This window comes from Anomaloglossus baeobatrachus, chromosome 5 (genome assembly GCF_048569485.1).
Source record: "Anomaloglossus baeobatrachus isolate aAnoBae1 chromosome 5, aAnoBae1.hap1, whole genome shotgun sequence".
In the NCBI taxonomy this organism is placed as follows: domain Eukaryota; kingdom Metazoa; phylum Chordata; class Amphibia; order Anura; family Aromobatidae; genus Anomaloglossus; species Anomaloglossus baeobatrachus.
Genome location: NC_134357.1, coordinates 517,267,881 through 517,286,463, shown reverse-complemented (window position 1 = coordinate 517,286,463; position 18,583 = coordinate 517,267,881). Strand labels below are relative to the sequence as shown.

Genomic DNA, 18,583 nt, shown 5'->3' with positions numbered 1-18,583 from the left:
CTCTTCAAAACTACTCCCCCTCCAGGCAAAACCAACCAGTTCTTGGATCACTTTGCCAGCTGGCTTCCACACTTTCTATCTTGTGACATTCCTACTCTCATCATGGGGGACTTTAACATCCCAATTAATGATCCACTCTCCCCATCTGTCACTTATCGTCTTTCTTTTATCTCCTTTTGGCCTTTTACAATTTACTAACTTTCCTGCACATGAAGATGGGAACACTCTAGACCTGGTCTTCTCCCAGCTCTGCTCAGTGTATGACTTTACTCATTCCCCTCTCCTGCTCTCTGACCACAACCTTCTTTCCTTCTCTGTCAAGAACTGTCTCCATGCCCAGGACACCTCCACTTATCACACATGCAGAAATCTACGTGTCATCTATAACCAGCAGCTTTTGAAGAATCTAAAGTCACCTTTATCTCCAAATGCCACCTTCTCCTGTACAGATTCAGCACTGTAACACTATAATAATACATTCTAGAGTGCCCTGGATGAGCAGCACCTCCTACATGCAGAAAGACCCGACACGGGTGACAACAACTATGTCAAACGCTGATGTTTATCCAGTTTCCGTTTGAAGATTTCCATTGATGGAGAGCTCACTACCTCACTACTTCCTGTGGTAGCTTGGTCCACTCTCTGATTGCCCTTTGGTGTCAGAAAGTTTTTCCTAATGTCTAATCTGAATCTCCTTCCTTTTAGTTTCAGCCCATTACTTCTTGTACTTTCTTGTGCTAATGAGAATAGAGTAGTTCCCTCTGCACTGTGACTACCTTTCAGATATTTGTAGACCGCTAGTAAGTCTGCTCTCAGACTTTTCTTTTACAAACTAAACATTCCTAATTCTTTTAGTTGGTCTTCATATGACATGGTTTGCAGATCTTCTACCATCTTGGTTGCTCTTCTCGGGACTTGCTCCAATAAATTGATGTTTTTCTTGAATTGGGGCTCCCAGAACTGTACACCGTATTCCAGGAGGGGTCTGACGAGGGCAGAGTATAGGGAAATAATTACCTCTCTTGATACAGTAGATTCAATGCTTGCCTTGATACATGCCAGAATTTTGTTGGCCTTTTTAGCTGCAGCTATGCGTTGTTGGCTCATGTCGAATCTGGGATCTACTATTATGCATTATAGAGAGGGGGAGCCAGCACTGCCTATGAATGACATGCAACAAATAAAAATGTAAAATTCACACATTCATTCCTACTGTACTATAATGCAAAATGAGATTTTTCGCAAACAATTGATCAATAATTTGAGCCACCCCTGCCACGTCACGGCAAATCTCAATAGGGGGGTTCTACTCTATATTGTATAAATTACCATTGTACCATACGGCCTCCTAAAGATTCAATGCTTGCCTTGATACATCCCAAAATTTTGTTGGCCTTTTTAGCTGCAGCACCACATTGTTGGCTCATGTCGAATCTGGGATCTACTGTTATGTCCAAGTCCTTTTCCCCAGTGCTATATTCCTCCTATACTATATATGCTTTTTACATCTTTTATTACCCAGATTTGGACTTTGCATTTGTCGCTGTTAAACACCATTCTGTTTGCCTCGGCCCATTGTTCGAGTGTGTCTAGATCCTTTTGAATACTACTCCTTCTTTCTTAGTATCATCGGTGAATTTTATGAGTTCCCTGTTAATTGTCCAGATCATTTGTAAAGATATTAAACAGGTAATTATTCTTGATGCTTTACACTCTGATTTCTGCTCCTTACACTCTACTGAAACTACAATAAGTAAAGTCTCTAATGATCTACTAGCAGCTAAATACAATATCATCTACTCACTGATGATTCTACTACATGTTTGTTGTGTTTGACCAGTGGATCACTAGCTCCTCCTCAATGTGCTCTGCTCTATTGGCCTCAAGGACACAATTTTCTCTTGGTTCTTCTCCTACCTCTGTGACCGCTCCTTCACTGTATCTTTTGCTGGCCCTTACTCCAATATCTCCTCTTACTATCAAGTCCTAGGCCCCCTCTTCTTCTCTCTGTACACCACCCCTATTGGACAAACGATCAGCACATTTGGTTTTCAGTATAATGTCTATGCTGATGACACCCAATTATACACCTCGTCTCCTGACCTCATCCCCACCGTAATACAAAAAGGAATGATTGTTTGTCCACTGTCTCCAAAATCATGTCCTCCCTCTATCTGACACTGAATATCTCCACAACTGAACTTCTCATCTTTCCTCCCTCTACTAATCTACTTATAGCTGATGTTCAAATTGCCTTGGGTAGTACAGCCATATTTCCTAAGCATAGCTCACTGTCTTGGGGTTATAATTGGCACAGAACATTCATTTATTCCCTATATCTAGTTGCTCATTTTCTTATATTACCTGCATCTTAAAAATATCTACAGAATCCGACCTTATCTCATCTCATCTTTTCAACTGCAAAAACTGTTAGGCTATGTCCTCACGCTGCGTTCTGGTTTGACTACAAAATGCACCCTCTGGCCGACTCTTGACAAATGTAAACACTGCGTTTGACAAAAAAAAAAATGCGGTAAAAACGCATGCGTTTTCGATGCGTTTTCACTGTGTTTTCCCTGCGTTTGGGCTGCGTTTTGCACAGTGCATTTGTAAAGGAGAAATAAAATATGATAGGATAAAATATGATAGGAGAAGATTTGATAGCTAGAATAGAGGGATAGATAGAAAAATAGATAGAAAGAATAGATAGCATGACTGCCCGCTGACAGAAAACAGAGACAGAGCCCTGCGATGACAATGAACTTGGGTGAACCTCTGAGGTCAGTGGCGCGACACAGGCAGTAGTGCGGGGCCCGCAGCTGTGACGTCAGAGCTTCACTTGAGTTCATTCTCATCGCGTGGCTGTGTCTCTTTGTCCCGGCCTGATTTGTGGTCACAGGTGAAGGACTGACATGTGACCGCAAATCACCTGAGTGACGTCCTGCTGATCGCGTGGCTCACTTCAGTCACTTGGGTAACTTGCTGTCAGAGGTGGAGGACTCCTGCTGTGGCCGCGGGTAATCTGAGTGATGTCACCGCTGATAGCGCGACTCAATTTATTTGCTGCGTGGAACTCACAGCGAGTGGTCATGCTCTATGGCCGCTCGCTGTGAGCTTCCGATGTAGCAGAGTTGAAGGGTGGTGGGAGTATTTTTTTGATCTGCAAAAAGTGCATCAAGTAATTAGCAAAACACCCAATTTTTCGGCTACTGGAGCCATTTTCAAGGTTTTGCGTGTAGCTAAAGGAGAGGCAACATGGGTCACTGGTGGACTGCCATCAAGGACATGCTGTGAGGTGCCACACTTTTGCAGTACATCAAATTCGACCAAAGGTCAGGAAATGATGCGAATATAATGCCTCTGTAAGTGAGGGCATGGTGAGGAGTAAGAATCCTGGTGGAGCAGTGGTGGCAATAGTGCTGGTGGCGTCAGTCGAATTTGATGTACTGCAAAAAATGCACCTCACAGCATGTCCTTGATGGCAGTCCACCAGTGACCCATGTCACCTCTTTTACCTACACGCAAAAGGCTCCAGTAGCCGAAATGTCGGGTGTTTTATTAATTACTTGGTGCACTTTTTGCATATTATCAAAAAAATACTAATAAAAATATTCATAATTATCATAGGTGCTGGTGGGCGGGGGAAGCAGTGAATATGAGATGAGCCTAATTAACAGCCGGCACTTTTAGAAGCAGGAGAAGCCGCAGGAGCAGTGTGACAGCCGCACTGCGCCGGTGATCGGTGAGTATAAAGGAGGGGGAGAGTGAGAGACCGACAGCCAACAGAGAGAGAGACCAAGAAATCTGTGCTTTTGTTGACAAGAACGAATGCAAAATGCAACCAAAACACAGTGCAAACGGACAGCTAAACATTTTGGTTGTGTTTTGACACACCTCATTCATTTCAATGGGTGGAAAATGTTCACAAAACGCAATGAAGAAATAACATACAGTGGAACCTTGGTTAAGGAGAACAATCCGTTCTGGGACTGTGCTTGTTAATCAAGTTACTCGTTCAGCAGAGCAAGATTTCCCATAGGAAATCATTGCAATGCAGACAATTCGTTCCACAACTTGTTAAATCTCCCATCCTGGTCCCCTATTCTATCATTCCACAAACGCACACAAACACATACAAACACACACAAACACGCACGCATGCAAACGCACATATTATATGCTCACCTTACCTTCCGTTCCATCGCCGGTCTCCTGGGACTTGCTGTTCTCCGGTGCGGGCCGTGTATCGGGTTACCATAACGACGAGGGAGGAACTTCCTGCCGGAGCGCTGACGTCAAAGGCAGAGCCGCTTGCCTCTGATTGGCCAGCGCGCTGCCTTTGAGTAGCGGTGACAGGAACCAGGAAGTTCCTGCTTCGTTGCTATGGATGCCGATGCACAGCCTGGAGTGGAGCGGAGCGGCGGACTACAGGACCAAGGAGGCTGGCGATGAAACGGAAGGTACACATATTATATGCTCACCTTACCTTCCGTTCCACCGCCGGCCTCATGGAACTTGTAGTTCGCCGCGAGCACGTCGCGATGTACCCGGGAACTACAGGAACCATGAGGCTGGCGGTGGAACGAAAGGTAAGGTGAGCATAATACTGTATGTGTGTGCGTGCGTGTGTGTTTGTGTGGACTGCAAGAGCGGGTTAGAGCGCGGTGGATGTACGGAACCGGAAGTGTGTGAGGTGAGGATTTTGCTCGCACAGCAAAGCTTTCTCGTAAAGCGGGTTACAAATTTACAGAAAGCTTTGTTTGTTAAGCGAAATTCTCGTTAAGTGGGTTACTCGTTAAGCGAGGTACCACTGTATTACTTTTTTACACAATGATTTTGACAAATATTTGTCAAACAAAACACTGCCTAAAAAAGCAACATGTGGATGGAAATTTTGACTTCTCATAGACTTTGCTGGGGAAGCAAAACGCATTAATTTTTGTCACTGACACGGTGCAGTTTAAAACGCAAGAAAAAACGCAACATGCGCACATAGCCTTAATGTCGCTCTTATTCATTCTCATATAGACTACTGCAACTTTCTACTGACTGACTCTAATCAATCTTTCTCCTCTCCAATCCATGCTGAATGGGGCAGCCAGGGTCGTATGTCTGTCCAGCGGCTTCACTGATGCCTCCATCTTCTGCCTGTCGCACAATCTTGCGTTGAAATCTCTCGTCAATTTTTCTTTTCCTTCCACATCTAGGGAGGTTAGCCACAGTGCCATGGGCTTTAAACTTCTTGATGACACTGCGCACCGTAGACACAGGAACTTTCAGGTCTTTGCAGATGGACTTGTAGCCTTGAGATTGCTCATGCTTCCTCACAATTTGGATTCTCAAGTCCTCAGACAGTTCTTTGGTCTTCTTTTTTTTCTCCATGCTCAATGTGGTACACACAAGGACACAGGACAGAGGTTGAGTCAACTTTAATCCATGTCAACTGGCTGCAAGTGTGATTTAGTTATTGCCAACACCTGTTAGGTGCCACAGGTAAGTTACAGGTGCTGTTAATTACACAAATTAGAGAAGCATCACATGATTTTTCAAACAGTGCCAATACTTTTGTCCACCCCCTATTTTATGTTTGGTGTGGAATTATATCCAATTTGGCTTTATGACATTTTTTTTTATTTTTTTTCATTGAAGACAAATTAAATGAAGTTAATAATACCAAAGAATTTGTGATTGCAATCATTTTCAAGAATAAACTGAGTATTATCTGACAGAATTGCAGGGGTGCCAATACTTTTGGCCAGCACTGTATATCTCCCCTCCTTACCTTTTGTGTATCACCCTACTCATGCTCTTTATTTTGCATCTGATCTAAGACTAACGTCCTCCATAAGTTGAACTGCGCACCCCTGTCTCCAAAACTTCTCTCATGTTATGCCAGTTTTCTACCCCCACATTATTCAACTAATACCTAGTGTGCTTTAAAAATACATCTCCTGAGATCCAAGATGGCCACCGACAGGGGAGGACGTGCATGAGGGAGCTCTGTCACAAGTAGAGCCCATCCATTCCATCCAGCTACTGCGGAGCTCCCCCTGACACCCTAAAGGCCCCGTTACACGCTACGATTTATCAGAAGATATGTCGTCGGGATCACGGTTTTCGTGACGCACTTCTGTCGTCATTAGCGACGTCGTTGCATGTGACACCTACGAGCAACTCCGGACGATCGTAAAAATAGCAAAGATCGTTGGCACATCGTTCATTTTCAAAATATTGTTCGTCATTTCGAACGCAGCAGACATATTGCTACGTTTGACACCCTGCCAACGACGAAAACATCGTTAGTGCATCCGTCATCAGTGACGCGGGTGTGTTGTTAGCAGCAATGCTCCACGCCTCCTTCGCTCTGATTGGTGTCACGCCAAGGGTGTATGCTATGGACAATTATACGCCTCTGTCGTTGCCGGAATCGTTGGGAGGAATGCTGTGTGACTGTGCCCACACGACCGCCTTGGTCAAACAATATATCGCTGAACGATGTAGCGTCGTTTGTGAGATGGGTACGTGTGACCGCTACAAAACGACCTATGTCACATCGCTTACGAGATCGCTAGCGATATCATCGTGTGTAAAGCGGCCTTAACACCCACAGATTGTCAGTGCACCCAGGGGAGACCATCTTCCCCAGAATCTGAGCTGGGTCTGACCTAATTTAACTGCCGGATCCCACACTGCACCCGAACGCCTAGCTGAGGCCTGCAGCATTGGAAACCTAGATAAAGCCCCCTGGCCGTGCAATGCCCCGGAGACCACTGCCATATACATCTGGCAGGACCACTGCATATCACCTCCACATCGCCCACGGTGCCTGCTACCCAGGGCGAGATTGACAATGTGGAAGCAGGAGTTGCGGGAACCCACAGCCGCCATCTTTAACACCGGGATCGGAGGCCTCTCAGAGGAGACAGGTAGGCACGTAACAGTGCTTGTGTCCCGAGTTGCAGCCACAATCGGGGCCTTGCGCCTGACTCAGACTAGGTCGGAAGACACATTCTGGAGCGGAGGAGGAAGGAGGTGAGAGCTGGATGCCGCCATCCTGAGGTACCTCTGCCCTCTGCACACTATTAAGCCGGGTGGGGCGCACTCCGAAGGTGACTGTCTTGCTGATTGCAGCTCCTGCTTTAGACTGGCAGCCAGAACCCTACATAGGGTGCTGTAAGCTCCACTCCCTGCTGCACATCCCCACATTTCATCTAGAAAGCTTCAGTCCCAGCATACAGCTTAAGCACTGGGAAGCTTCCTATCTATACCGAAGACACAGGGACACAGGGAATTAACCCTCCACGGGACATATGTAATCAAGCTCAATCTTCCAGCAGCGCTGCTGCCATCTGCTGTCCACCATAGTAAAAAGCACAAAAGCACAACCTAGGGAAGCTATTCCTATTTAGTGACAGTGCTGCCATCTTGTGGACACCAAGAAGTACTACAGCAAGTCTTAATTTTATTATTTTTTTTTTACATTCCCTCATGCAAAACCACACGGGTTCTCACTAAGTCCATGTGTTGGGGATGAGTAGACATTATTTGGGATGTATCGAGGCTTCCTTTGTACGGAAAAAGCGTGGGGTTGCAATTTTATTTCATAAGGCCTTAGACTACTCTATACAGGAGGGGGTGAGAGATCGGACGGGACGATACATACTGGTAAGGGCTCTTATTGAACAGCGGAAATATTGCCTCAATAATCTTCATGCTCCTAATACTGTTAATTTTTCGGACTTCTGGAAGGGGTTCATGGTTGGGGATTATTATAAATCCACTAATATGCTGCTCGGTGGAGACTTGAAGGGTCTTCATGACTGATTACTTGACAGATCCACTTCCATGCCTGCATCTCATCCCTCCACTGGAGCGATTCCTAACCTGTTGGATAGACTCAACCTAGTTGATGCTTGGAGATGCTGTCACCCCACGGGAGAGAATACACCTACTCAAGAGTGCATAATGTTCATACTTGTATTGATTACTGGTTAACATCCACCCCTCTTCTTTCTTCTCTGAAAGCGGTTGATATTTTCCCTTCTGTCATCTTGGATCACTCACCAATTCTGGTTACTTTAGAACTTCCTACTAGTAAAAACGTATCTTTTCGTTGGCGCTTTCTCTCTTAATTTTACACCTCTGATGATTTCAAGCACTACCTAACCGGTTGGTGGGAGACCATCTTGGAGGACAACCTAGAACATCTGGATAATATTAATTTATTTTTGGTCACTGCCAAGACTGTGCTCAGGGGACACATTATCTCTTATGTTTCTCAGAAGTAAAAGAAACTGTTGTACTCCCTGAGGCCTCTCTTGGACCGGTAACTCAATCATATAAGGACTTCAAAAGATGTAACAATCCCACTTCTAGAGAGGCCTACCTTACAGATAAGCAGGACTTGAATGCACTATTACACGAACAGGCACACAATTAACTGACCCATCAACGCAATCGATTTTTTCCTTGTAATAGACCAGGTCGGCCTCTGGCTTCCTTAACGAGGCCATTTCGGATGGCTACTAAAGTCCCTAATATTACAATGCCCGATGGTTCTATTTCTCGTGACACAACCCAAATCTGCACGGTTTTCTGCAATTTTTATGCAGATCTTTATGGCTTCTCTCTGGATTTTCAGGACAGCTATCAATTTCTGCGTAAGGTCGACCCGCCGAGGCTTACTGTTTCTCAACGGGAGATTCTTGACCAGCCGATTTCTCCTGAGGAGGTGGGACCGTTCATTAACTCCTCTACATTGCTTAAGGCACCTGGCCCAGATGGGTTTTCGGTTGAATTTTATAAACTATTAAAACCCTTACTTACACCTCACTTCACGTATCTTTTCAATCATATAGTTAATTCTGGCTCTCTGCCTGACCGATTTAATGAGGTTTTTTTTGTCCTTGTTGTTGAAGTCGGGCAAAGACCCACTTCTCCCTGCCTCATATCGGCCAATCTCCCTCCTAAATGTTTTTTTTTTTTTTTTTTTTTAACTGCTTACTAAAATCATAGCTAATAGGCTGCAGTGCTTGCTTCCTGACATTCTTACTCCATCTCGAACAGGTTTTGTTCATGGCTGGTCTATTACCTTTAATATCAGGACAGCACTGGCTGCCATCACACATAGTTGTCCATCTAGGGCCAAGCAAAATATACTGGTCAGCCTTGACGCTGATAAAGCTTTTGATCGAGTATCATAGTCTCACCTTATATCAACTCTTAAGTATAGATTTGGCTTTACCTTCTATAACTTTGTGCGTACAATTTCTATAATCCCCAAACCTCGAATTGGCTCAATGGCGTAAAGTCAGCCTCCTTTCCCATTCTGAGAGGCACGAGACAAGGCTATCCCCTATCACCCTTACTATTCAACATTGCCCTCGACTCTCTGAAGAGATACCTGGAAATTATCTCTTCCTTTGGGGGCATTGAGGTTGGCCACCACACACTTAAAACATTATTGTTTGCGGATGATATTTTACTTATCATAGCCAACCCTAAGGAGTCCATTCCTTCTATAATGAATGCCTTCAGTGAGTTTGGCGCAGTCTCGGGGTTTCGCATAAATTTCATTAAATCTCACGCTTTGGCAATTTTTAAAACTACTCTGAAATGGTGGCAGTTCCCCTTTCCCTTTCAGTGGAAGGGAGATTCCCTGCCTTATCTTGGAGTAGACCTGCCCTTAAATCCCCATTATATCTATAAATTGAATGTCCGCCCTCTCATCTCCACAATTGTTCAGGAAATTCAATTCTGGAAATCCCTTAAACTGTCCTGTGCAGGTAAGGCCCATCTTACTAAAATGATTTCTTTCCCCAAACTTCTTGTTCTCTTGCAAACATTGCTGGTTTTGCTTTCTAAAGCTGATGACCAGCTTCTAACAAAGGTCTTCCGTCAATTTATTTGGGGTTCAGAATGAGGTTCCAGAATTAGCATTTTTAAGCTGCAACAAACAAAATCTTTGGGTGGCCTTAATTTTCTGAATGTACGCCTTTACAATATAGCGGCGTTCTTTTGATGCTCTCTGGATTGGATCAGTGCTTCCATCTGCTTCACTAATACTCTAATAGAGGCTAGGTTTGGACCTTTTAGTCTCCCGGCTTTGCTCCATTTACGACCAGTTGATGTTCCCATAGCGGTTAAAGAGAACCCCTTACTATGGTCAGTTGTTTTGGGTTGGTGGACTTGACCCTTTCACCTCAGTCCTTCTTCCTTTCTGGGCTAATACCTACTTTTTGCAGGGTAGGCCATCTCCTATTTACCGTGTGCTTGGGAATAATGGCTGTCGTTTAGACTGTGATCTGTTGTCAGATAAACAACGTCCTCTTACTTCAGAGGACATTGCCCTCAAGCATCAAGTACTGGTGGGCGATAACTTTACTTACGTCCAGATTAGGCATTATGTAAACTCGGTGTTACGGGCTATCCCAGAAGACGTTACAGAGCACCCCTTAAATTTAATTTCCATTAAAGCCCACCTAGGGACTTAAGGGGGCTTTATACGCTGCGACATCGCTAATGCGGAGTCGTTGGGGTCACGGAATTTGTGACGCACATCCGGCTGCATTAGCGATGTTGCTGCGTGTGACACCGATGAGCGATTTTGCATCGTTGCAAAAACGTGCAAAATCGCTCATCGGTGACATGGGGGTCCATTCTCAATTATCGTTACTGCAGCAGTAACGATGTAGTTCGTCGCTCCTGCGGCAGCACACATCGCTATGTGTGACGCCGCGAGAACGAGGAACCTCTCCTTACCTGCCTCCCGGCCGCTATGAGGAACGAAGGAGGTGGGCGGGATGCTCCGGCCACTCATCTCCGCCCCTCCGCTTCTATTGGGCGGCCGCTCAGTGACGTCGCTGTGACGCCGCACGGACCGCCCCCTTAGAAAGGAGGAGGTTCACCGGTCACAGCGACATCGCCGGGCAGGTATGTGTGACGGGTCTGCGCGATGTTGTGCGGCACGGGCAGCGATTTGCCCGTGTCGCACAACAGATGGGGGCGGGTACCCACGCTAGCGATATCGGGACCGATATCGCAGCGTGTAAAGTAGCCTTTACGCCTTGAATCTCATTTATAAGTTTTTTTTAAGCCTTGTATCCAGTGGTCTGACTTTTTGCCATGCCCGAGGAAATGGGTGTCTCCGCTAACCAACTTTCCGGTAAAGGTTCTCTTGGAAGCCACACTGCGTATTATATCCATGTTACCATATGATAGGTAGAAAATCATGGCGCACATTATTTTTCATAGAGCATATATTTCCCCAGCTATTAAATCTAAAATGTCCCCATCTGGTTTCCATCCCTGCCCTAAATGCATACACTCATCGGAAGACATTTTTCACTGCCTATGAGGTTGCACAAAGATACAGGAGGTCTGGAGTGCACTCTTACAACACCTTACTAATACCTTTTGATCTTTCCATTTCTTTGTCTCCTGAGTGGGCCATCTTCAATATTTTTCCGCAGGACCAGCTGGGTAAGCTTCCTGCCCATCAGCGCTGCACTTTATTCATTTGGACGGCGGCCAGTCGCAAAAATATGCTACACCTTTGGGCGCAGGACGCAGTCCCTACTCTTTGTTTGATTAGTACAAAAGTGGCCTACCTCTTCAAGATGGACTGGATAGAGTCCTTACTCAACAAAGAAACTCACTAAACGCTTCTTTCTTACTTGGACTTCCTTTATTAATGTCCAACCGCTGTCTACGCGCCAAGCGGTTCATGATTGTTTCCAGTTTATGGATTGGTATATGAGGGAGCTTATTACTGGCAGAGTACCTGTTAGGCTTGAGTAATGTAAGGTTTTGTCATAAGGGTTCTTTTTTCTCTGTGCATCCCCTAGAGGAGGGGGAGGGGGGTTCTGGATGGCTCTCCCAGTTTTGTTGGTTTACAAAAATGTTTAATCTTCTTTTGCATTGTCTTATTATTGACATACTGTATTTTCTTTTGTCTCCTTTTTATTCTATGCCAGATTTGTATGTTTATTTTGTTTCTTTTCAATAAACTTAACTCTCTGAGCCTTCTTTATGCATTTGAATTAGAATCTTCTCCATCCTATTCATCTGTATCCACACCCGACATGCATGTGGTAACTGCATTTTGACAGATACTAGCTGATACCCTATTTATTATAATGATTGCTTGAACTTACAGACCAAGCACTTTTTACCGATTTTGTGCCCCCCTATTTTCATATAGATTGTAAGCTTGATACCAGGGTCCTCCTACCTGATGAACTATGTTACTTTGTATTGTCTATACCTATCCCTACTTAATTGTAAACTCCTTTTAATATGTTAGCACTGTATAATTTTTTTTTCATTATTATGTTACATTGACTCCTTCCCATTCAGGTATCTACGATATCGGATCCTCTCAGTGGAGATCTATATAAGAGAATTTTCCTGATTGACCCATTAAGAATGAGTAAAGACAGGGACAAGATGGTGGAGAGGATATTACACATCACCCTAGAGATCCTCTTCCGGCTTACTGGAGAGGTGAGAGATTCTGATGACGTCACATTACATCATTCTTATCCATGGGAATAACAGATGGACAGAACTGGAGGGGTGAGGACTCTGGAAATGTCTGGAGTGAGATTTATTAATGTGTCTCTCTATAACCAGGATTACACAGTAGTGAAGACCTCTAGTGATCGCTGTCAGGACCCTGTGTCTAAGGGATGGGGAAGACCCCAGAGCCCAATCACGGGGCCTCCAACTCACCCCCTGATCCATGAGGACATCAATGATCAGAAGATCCTAGAACTCACCTACAAGATGATTGAGCTGATGACTGGAGAGGTGACACTGCTGGGAATGCTGGGACGTTATACAGTAACGCTATGAAGGGATCGGGGTGATGACTGTTTCATTATATGTTTCAGGTTCCTATAAGGTGTCATGATGTCACCGTCTATTTCTCCATGGATGAGTGGGAATATTTAGAAGAACACCAAGATCTATACAAGGATGTCATGATGGAAGTTCCCCAGTCCCTCACATCACCAGGTAATAGACTGGACTAAATACACACGGCCTATAATTATCTGTAAATGAATTCAGTCCTTGTATGTGTTTCCTACAGCTGTATCCAGTAAGAATACAACACCAGAGAGATGTCCCTGTCCTCTTCTTCCACAGGACTGTAAACAAGAGAATCTCAATGTTTATGAAGATTATCAGGTAGATGGGGAGAAGGTTTCATGAAATTTCCTCTATGATGTGTAGAAGGCTGTGAAGGTCTTGTGTTCAGACCTATTTTATACACCAGTATTATACACTGAATAACCAATTTATTAGACACCCCAGGGATACTAGAGCTTCTCTGTTTGTAAATTTATATACGTGACCCTTTACTACAGCATTAACTCAAGTGACCTGTTTATGGTGGATCAGTTTCAGTTTGAATCCACATATAATTAGACTTCTAATAAGTTAGGGTTATCGGGGATAGAGTCAGGGCTAATATTTCTAAAAGCTGGTATGTGAAATCCGAGGGGGAGACTATGTGAAAAACATGTAGCAACTCCTCTTCGCCTACCAGGAGGTGCCACAAGATTCTACTGGGATATTCCTCTTCCAATACAGCCGAAAAGTATGAGCTGGTACATGAGAATTGGCAGGGCATTTACCCACAGAAGAGTTTCCCATGCTGGATTATATAAAAAATCCAAGGGAGAAGATGAGGTACCTCATGGCCTTAGCCAATGATAATGTAGAAGTAGCTCTGGAAACAATGATGTTACAACCCTACTGCCGCACTCCGATAATTTGGCTGTGGACAGAAGGTTCTACTACTAGTACCGGTGAGCAAAAACATGCTACAAGCCATGTGAGCGGGTCCATTCACCATTACCAGGAAATGCATTAATACTGACTACACTGTGGCCCTGGATCAAGCAGGTGTTTGTGAACGGACCTACCATGTCAATAGACTATAAGCTTATGAGAAAAGGGAGGTCCCCAACTTAGCACTTTGTTGTCCCCCTTTAGATGACCTAGATATGGACCAGATCCCAGTCTTATAGCTGGACTCTAAAAGGGGAATGGGGATAATGGATGTCCCATCAAGGGACCAGCTTGGTCCATCTCAGAAGCAGCAGTTAAGAAACCCACTCGGAACATATGGACCCCCTTTCACGACTCGGCCTAGTCGAACACCCCTGGTCCAGCATCATTTGAACACAGGGGAGCCACTCCACTCAGACAACCTGCCTACCAGGTGACACCTCCAGTGTTGGCAATGATGAAGGCTGAGATCGATGACATGTTGAATATGGTGATCATAGTTCTTCCCATAGCTGATGGGCTGCCAGTGTAGTGTTGGTTCCCAAGAAGGATTAGTCGCGAAGACCTCCTTGAGTCACCAATAATTCACACAGAAGCTAGTAATCTTAAACAACAGCACACCCAAGACAAGATGGCAGGATTAAAGCTAATTGTAGATCTTAGATGTTGTTTGGATCTTCTCACAATTTTCTGGTTATGGAGACTGCTGGTTACAATTAGTTTGGACGTATACTAGAGACCTGCAACTATATGATAACTAATCCTGTCATGTCTGGTCATTTTATTAATTCTCCATCTCTCTGTGACTTTTACAATATTTGTTTCAGGGTGAAGATCTGACCCATATTAATACTACAGAGACATATGTGAGGGGTGATGAGTGGTGTAAAGAGGAGATTCCTACAGATAACTGCACAGGTGAGTAGTGACCATCAAGTGCAGAGCAGTCACAATTCTACTCAAGAGAAATAAATGAGGATGGCATCACAAAATGTATAGTGGTGCTGAAAACCATGTTCCAAAACAACAGTGTATCATGAAGAATAGTGATGGGCGAACTCAAACTGTAAAGTTCGGGGTCCTTACCAGACACCTAGTGTGCATGTATGGACTCCAAAAGCTGGACTTTTCAAGGATGTCCGTTTTACTATTTGGGTTTAGCCACCAGAATAAAAATTTAAAAAAATGAAAAAGGTATCAAAATGGGGCTTTAAATCAGGGCAATAATAATTACTAAGTTTCCGCGCGACTGTCACACTGCTGCCGGATTTGCTCATTAAAGCTTATGAACATTAGCGGCTTCCCCACTCACTGTCATTGCAAACGTCTGTGATTGGCTGCCCTCACACTAGCTGTCTGGTCCCCGAAGTGGAGTATAAAAATAAATAGATAATTGGAAAAAATGGTGCAGGGTCCCCCTTATTTTGATACCCAATGCAGATAAAGCAGACAACTTGAGACTGCATCCTCTGTTGTGTGCATTAACTTGGCTGTGTATCAAATTATGATGGACCCCATGCTGCTCTTTTAAAATTATTTAAATAAATAATTAAAAAAAACTGGAGTGGACTCCTAATTCCTCAATCTTGATTCCCAGCCAGGATGAAGCAGGCAGCTGAGGGCTGGTATTCTCAGGCTGGGGAGGTCCATGGTTATTGCTTCCTCCTGAGCCTAAAAATAGCAATTTGCAGCCGCTCCAGAAGTGGCACATCCATGTTTTTATTTAAGTGGTGGAAAAAAATGGGAAAGTTCTAGAAAAAAATAGCTTGTGTCTCCATTTTCTGTGACCAGTATCTTTTTCATTTTAGGTCGACTTAACTATCAAAGAGCTTTATTATTGGTGCTCTGGGATGACATTTTTATTTTTATCATGTTTGCATAGAAACAATGTTGTATTGCATATTTTTGCAGCAGCTGAAAAAATAGATTTAATTTTTTTTTCTCTTATTACAGCGTTTTTCCAATTGGGTTAATTAATTTTATATTTTCATCGAACTTTTATTTTTTTTAATTTGTTTATTTTTAATAGGGGAAGGGGGTAAATCAACTTTATTATTTTTTTCATTCAGATTTTTTAAAACTTTTTAACTGTATTTTGTAGTTTTCCGAAGGGACCCGAACCTGCATTTATCTTACCAATTCTATATTATATTCAGGTACACTATAGGCTGGCTTTCATAGGGGTACCGTCATGATGGGCATGAAGGTCTTAAGTAGACCCCTAGCCATCATGGCAACCTATTCGCAGCACTCGATAGGTATTCAGAATTGTGCGTTCTCAGGACACATGCCGTAAATGCTGCTTTCTTAAGCCCTCTGTACACGCTGCAATATATCTTACGATGTGTCGGCGGGGTCACGTCGTAAGTGACGCACATCCGGCATTGTAAGGTACATTGCAGTGTGTGACAGGTACGTGCGATTGCGATTTGAACGGTAAAACGTTCATCGCATTCACATCATTCATTTCTCTAGAATTGAACGTCAGATTGTTCATCGTACCCGGGGTAGCACACATCGCAGTGTGTGACACCCCAGGAACGATGAACAGATCTTACTTGCGTCCTGCGGCTCCCGGCCAGCAATGCGGAAGGAAGAAGGTGGGCGGGATGTTTATGTCCCGCTCAGCTCCGCCCCTCCGCTTCTATTGGCCGGCTGACGTGTGCCGTCGCTGTGACGCTGAACGTCCCTCCCACTCCAGGAAGTGGACGTTCGCCGCCCACAGCGAGGTCGTATGGGTAAGTACGCGTGACGGGGGTTAATCGTTTATGCGGCACATTCAACAAATTGAACGTGCCGCACATACGATGGGGGCGGTTACGATCGCATACGATATCGTATGCTGGATCATAAGGTGTAAAGCAGGCTTAAGACTGACACAAGCATTTAATTTTTTAACAGCCATGAGTGGAGCAATGCTCTTCTCGTGGTTGTTAGAGGCAGATGATGGCTGAATAACATTACAATCATCCGCCGGCAAAGATGCGGGGTCAGTACATGAGCCTGTATCAAAGACAGAGAGCCAACATATATGAAATATCATATGTTAGTAAGCGGTTAAGCACATTGGGATTTAATAAAATTTATTTATGTTGGAAGCGTAGTTACCTGGTATGAGCAGATTTGTGGAAGTTCAGATTTGCTGGTTTGGCCATACTTAAGTTAAAAGTTTGTTTCGGGACCTGGACTTAACCATATCTTGACTCTGAACCCATATAAGTCAATAGGAACCCGAACTTTGATGCTGTAAAATAGTCATAGTAATGGTTAGGGGACAGCGAATGGAAGCAAAAAGGGGGCAAATCACTGAAAACAAGCAGATATGGAATAAATTAAACAAAGAAAAAAAAAGAACCAAATTTTGATAACCAGTGCAGATAAAGCAAACAGCTGCAGGCTGCAACCCTCAGCTGTCTGCTTTACCTTGGCTGGTTATCAAAAATACGGGGCATCCCACGCCATATTTTTTTTTTTTTAATATTTATTTACATAATTTAAAACAAAAACAGTGTGGGGTCCTCCTATTTTTCATAACTAGCCAAGGTAAAGCAGAGAGCTTTGGGCTGGTATTATCTGACTGGAAAGGCCCATGATTATTTGGCCCTTCCCAGCCTAAAAATAGCAGTCCCTTTACTATTTGGGTTTGCTCATCCTTAGTGACCATTCAGGTATTTTTTATGTTTTAAGATGACAGTTGTTTGCTACATGTATTATGACCCAACGAAACTTGACAATAAAATTCATTGGGTAGATGGAAACGGTTAGCGCTATTCACTCATCTTATTTTCACACTAAGAATTGATTTATATACAGGAGTCAAGCAGATGGTTGTGTAAGGCAGTATGCAGGTCAGGAACAAGTAAATATCAGTAGTGCAAAATCTACGAGGGTTAATAAACTTTCAGTTTTAAAAGTAATAAAATCTATTTTATTCTTGGCAGATGGCTGTACCAGGAGCTCAGAGGGCCATGTGATATTTACAGATTTTGCTGGAGATCATTATGGTATCACACCAGATGCATACGCAGAAAATGCCATTATCCCAGATATATCTCCAGTCCTACACAGCAAAAGTCTATCATGTGATTCTTTTCAACAGCTCCTTCCTTCAGTACAGACTGTTAAGGAAAACAACAACAGCAGAAAGGACAGTGAACATCAAAGAGCTCACAAAAGAAAGAAGTCATATGCATGTTCAGAATGTGGGAAATGTTTTACAAGGAAATCCACTCTTGTTACACATGAAAGAACTCACACAGGGGAGAAACCATTTTCATGTTCAGAATGTGGAAAATGCTTTGCAGAGAAATCCAAACTTGTTCAACATCAAAGAATTCACACAGGGGAGAAGCCATATTCATGTTCATTTTGTGGGAAATGTTTTACAAGGAAATCAACCCTGATCACACATGAGAGAAATCACACAGGGGAGAAACCATTTTCATGTTCAGAATGTGGGAAATGTTTTGCAGCGAAAGACAAACTTGTTAAACATCAGAGAATTCACTTATGGGAGAAGTCATTTTCATGTTCAGAATGTGCTAAAAGTTTTCACGGCCATCCTAACTTGTTATAGTTTCATAGTTTTATGCTAAGTTCCTACAATGAATATTTGGTGCTTTTTTCACTCTCCGTTTTTGTACTGCAAAAAAAATCCAGTCTTACAGATCCAGCAAAGCGTATTGGATTTCTATATATTTTTACACAATGTAAACTAATCTACAGTGCATTTTTTAAATCTGTTCTAATTGCATATTTTCCCATTAGACGTGAATAGAAATCAGCG

General features: G+C 43.6%; 1 protein-coding gene across 1 annotated transcript in view; it reads left to right on the top strand.

The window, feature by feature from the left end:
* LOC142312062 (uncharacterized) overlaps positions 1–18,375 on the top strand; it is a 275,265-nt gene extending 256,890 nt beyond the window's left edge. Inside the window, 1 exon segment of the mRNA XM_075350942.1 lies at positions 17,997–18,375. Within this exon segment, the coding sequence (XP_075207057.1) occupies positions 17,997–18,373 (377 nt within the window). The 3' untranslated portion in view covers positions 18,374–18,375.
* The last annotated feature ends 208 nt before the right edge of the window (positions 18,376–18,583 follow it).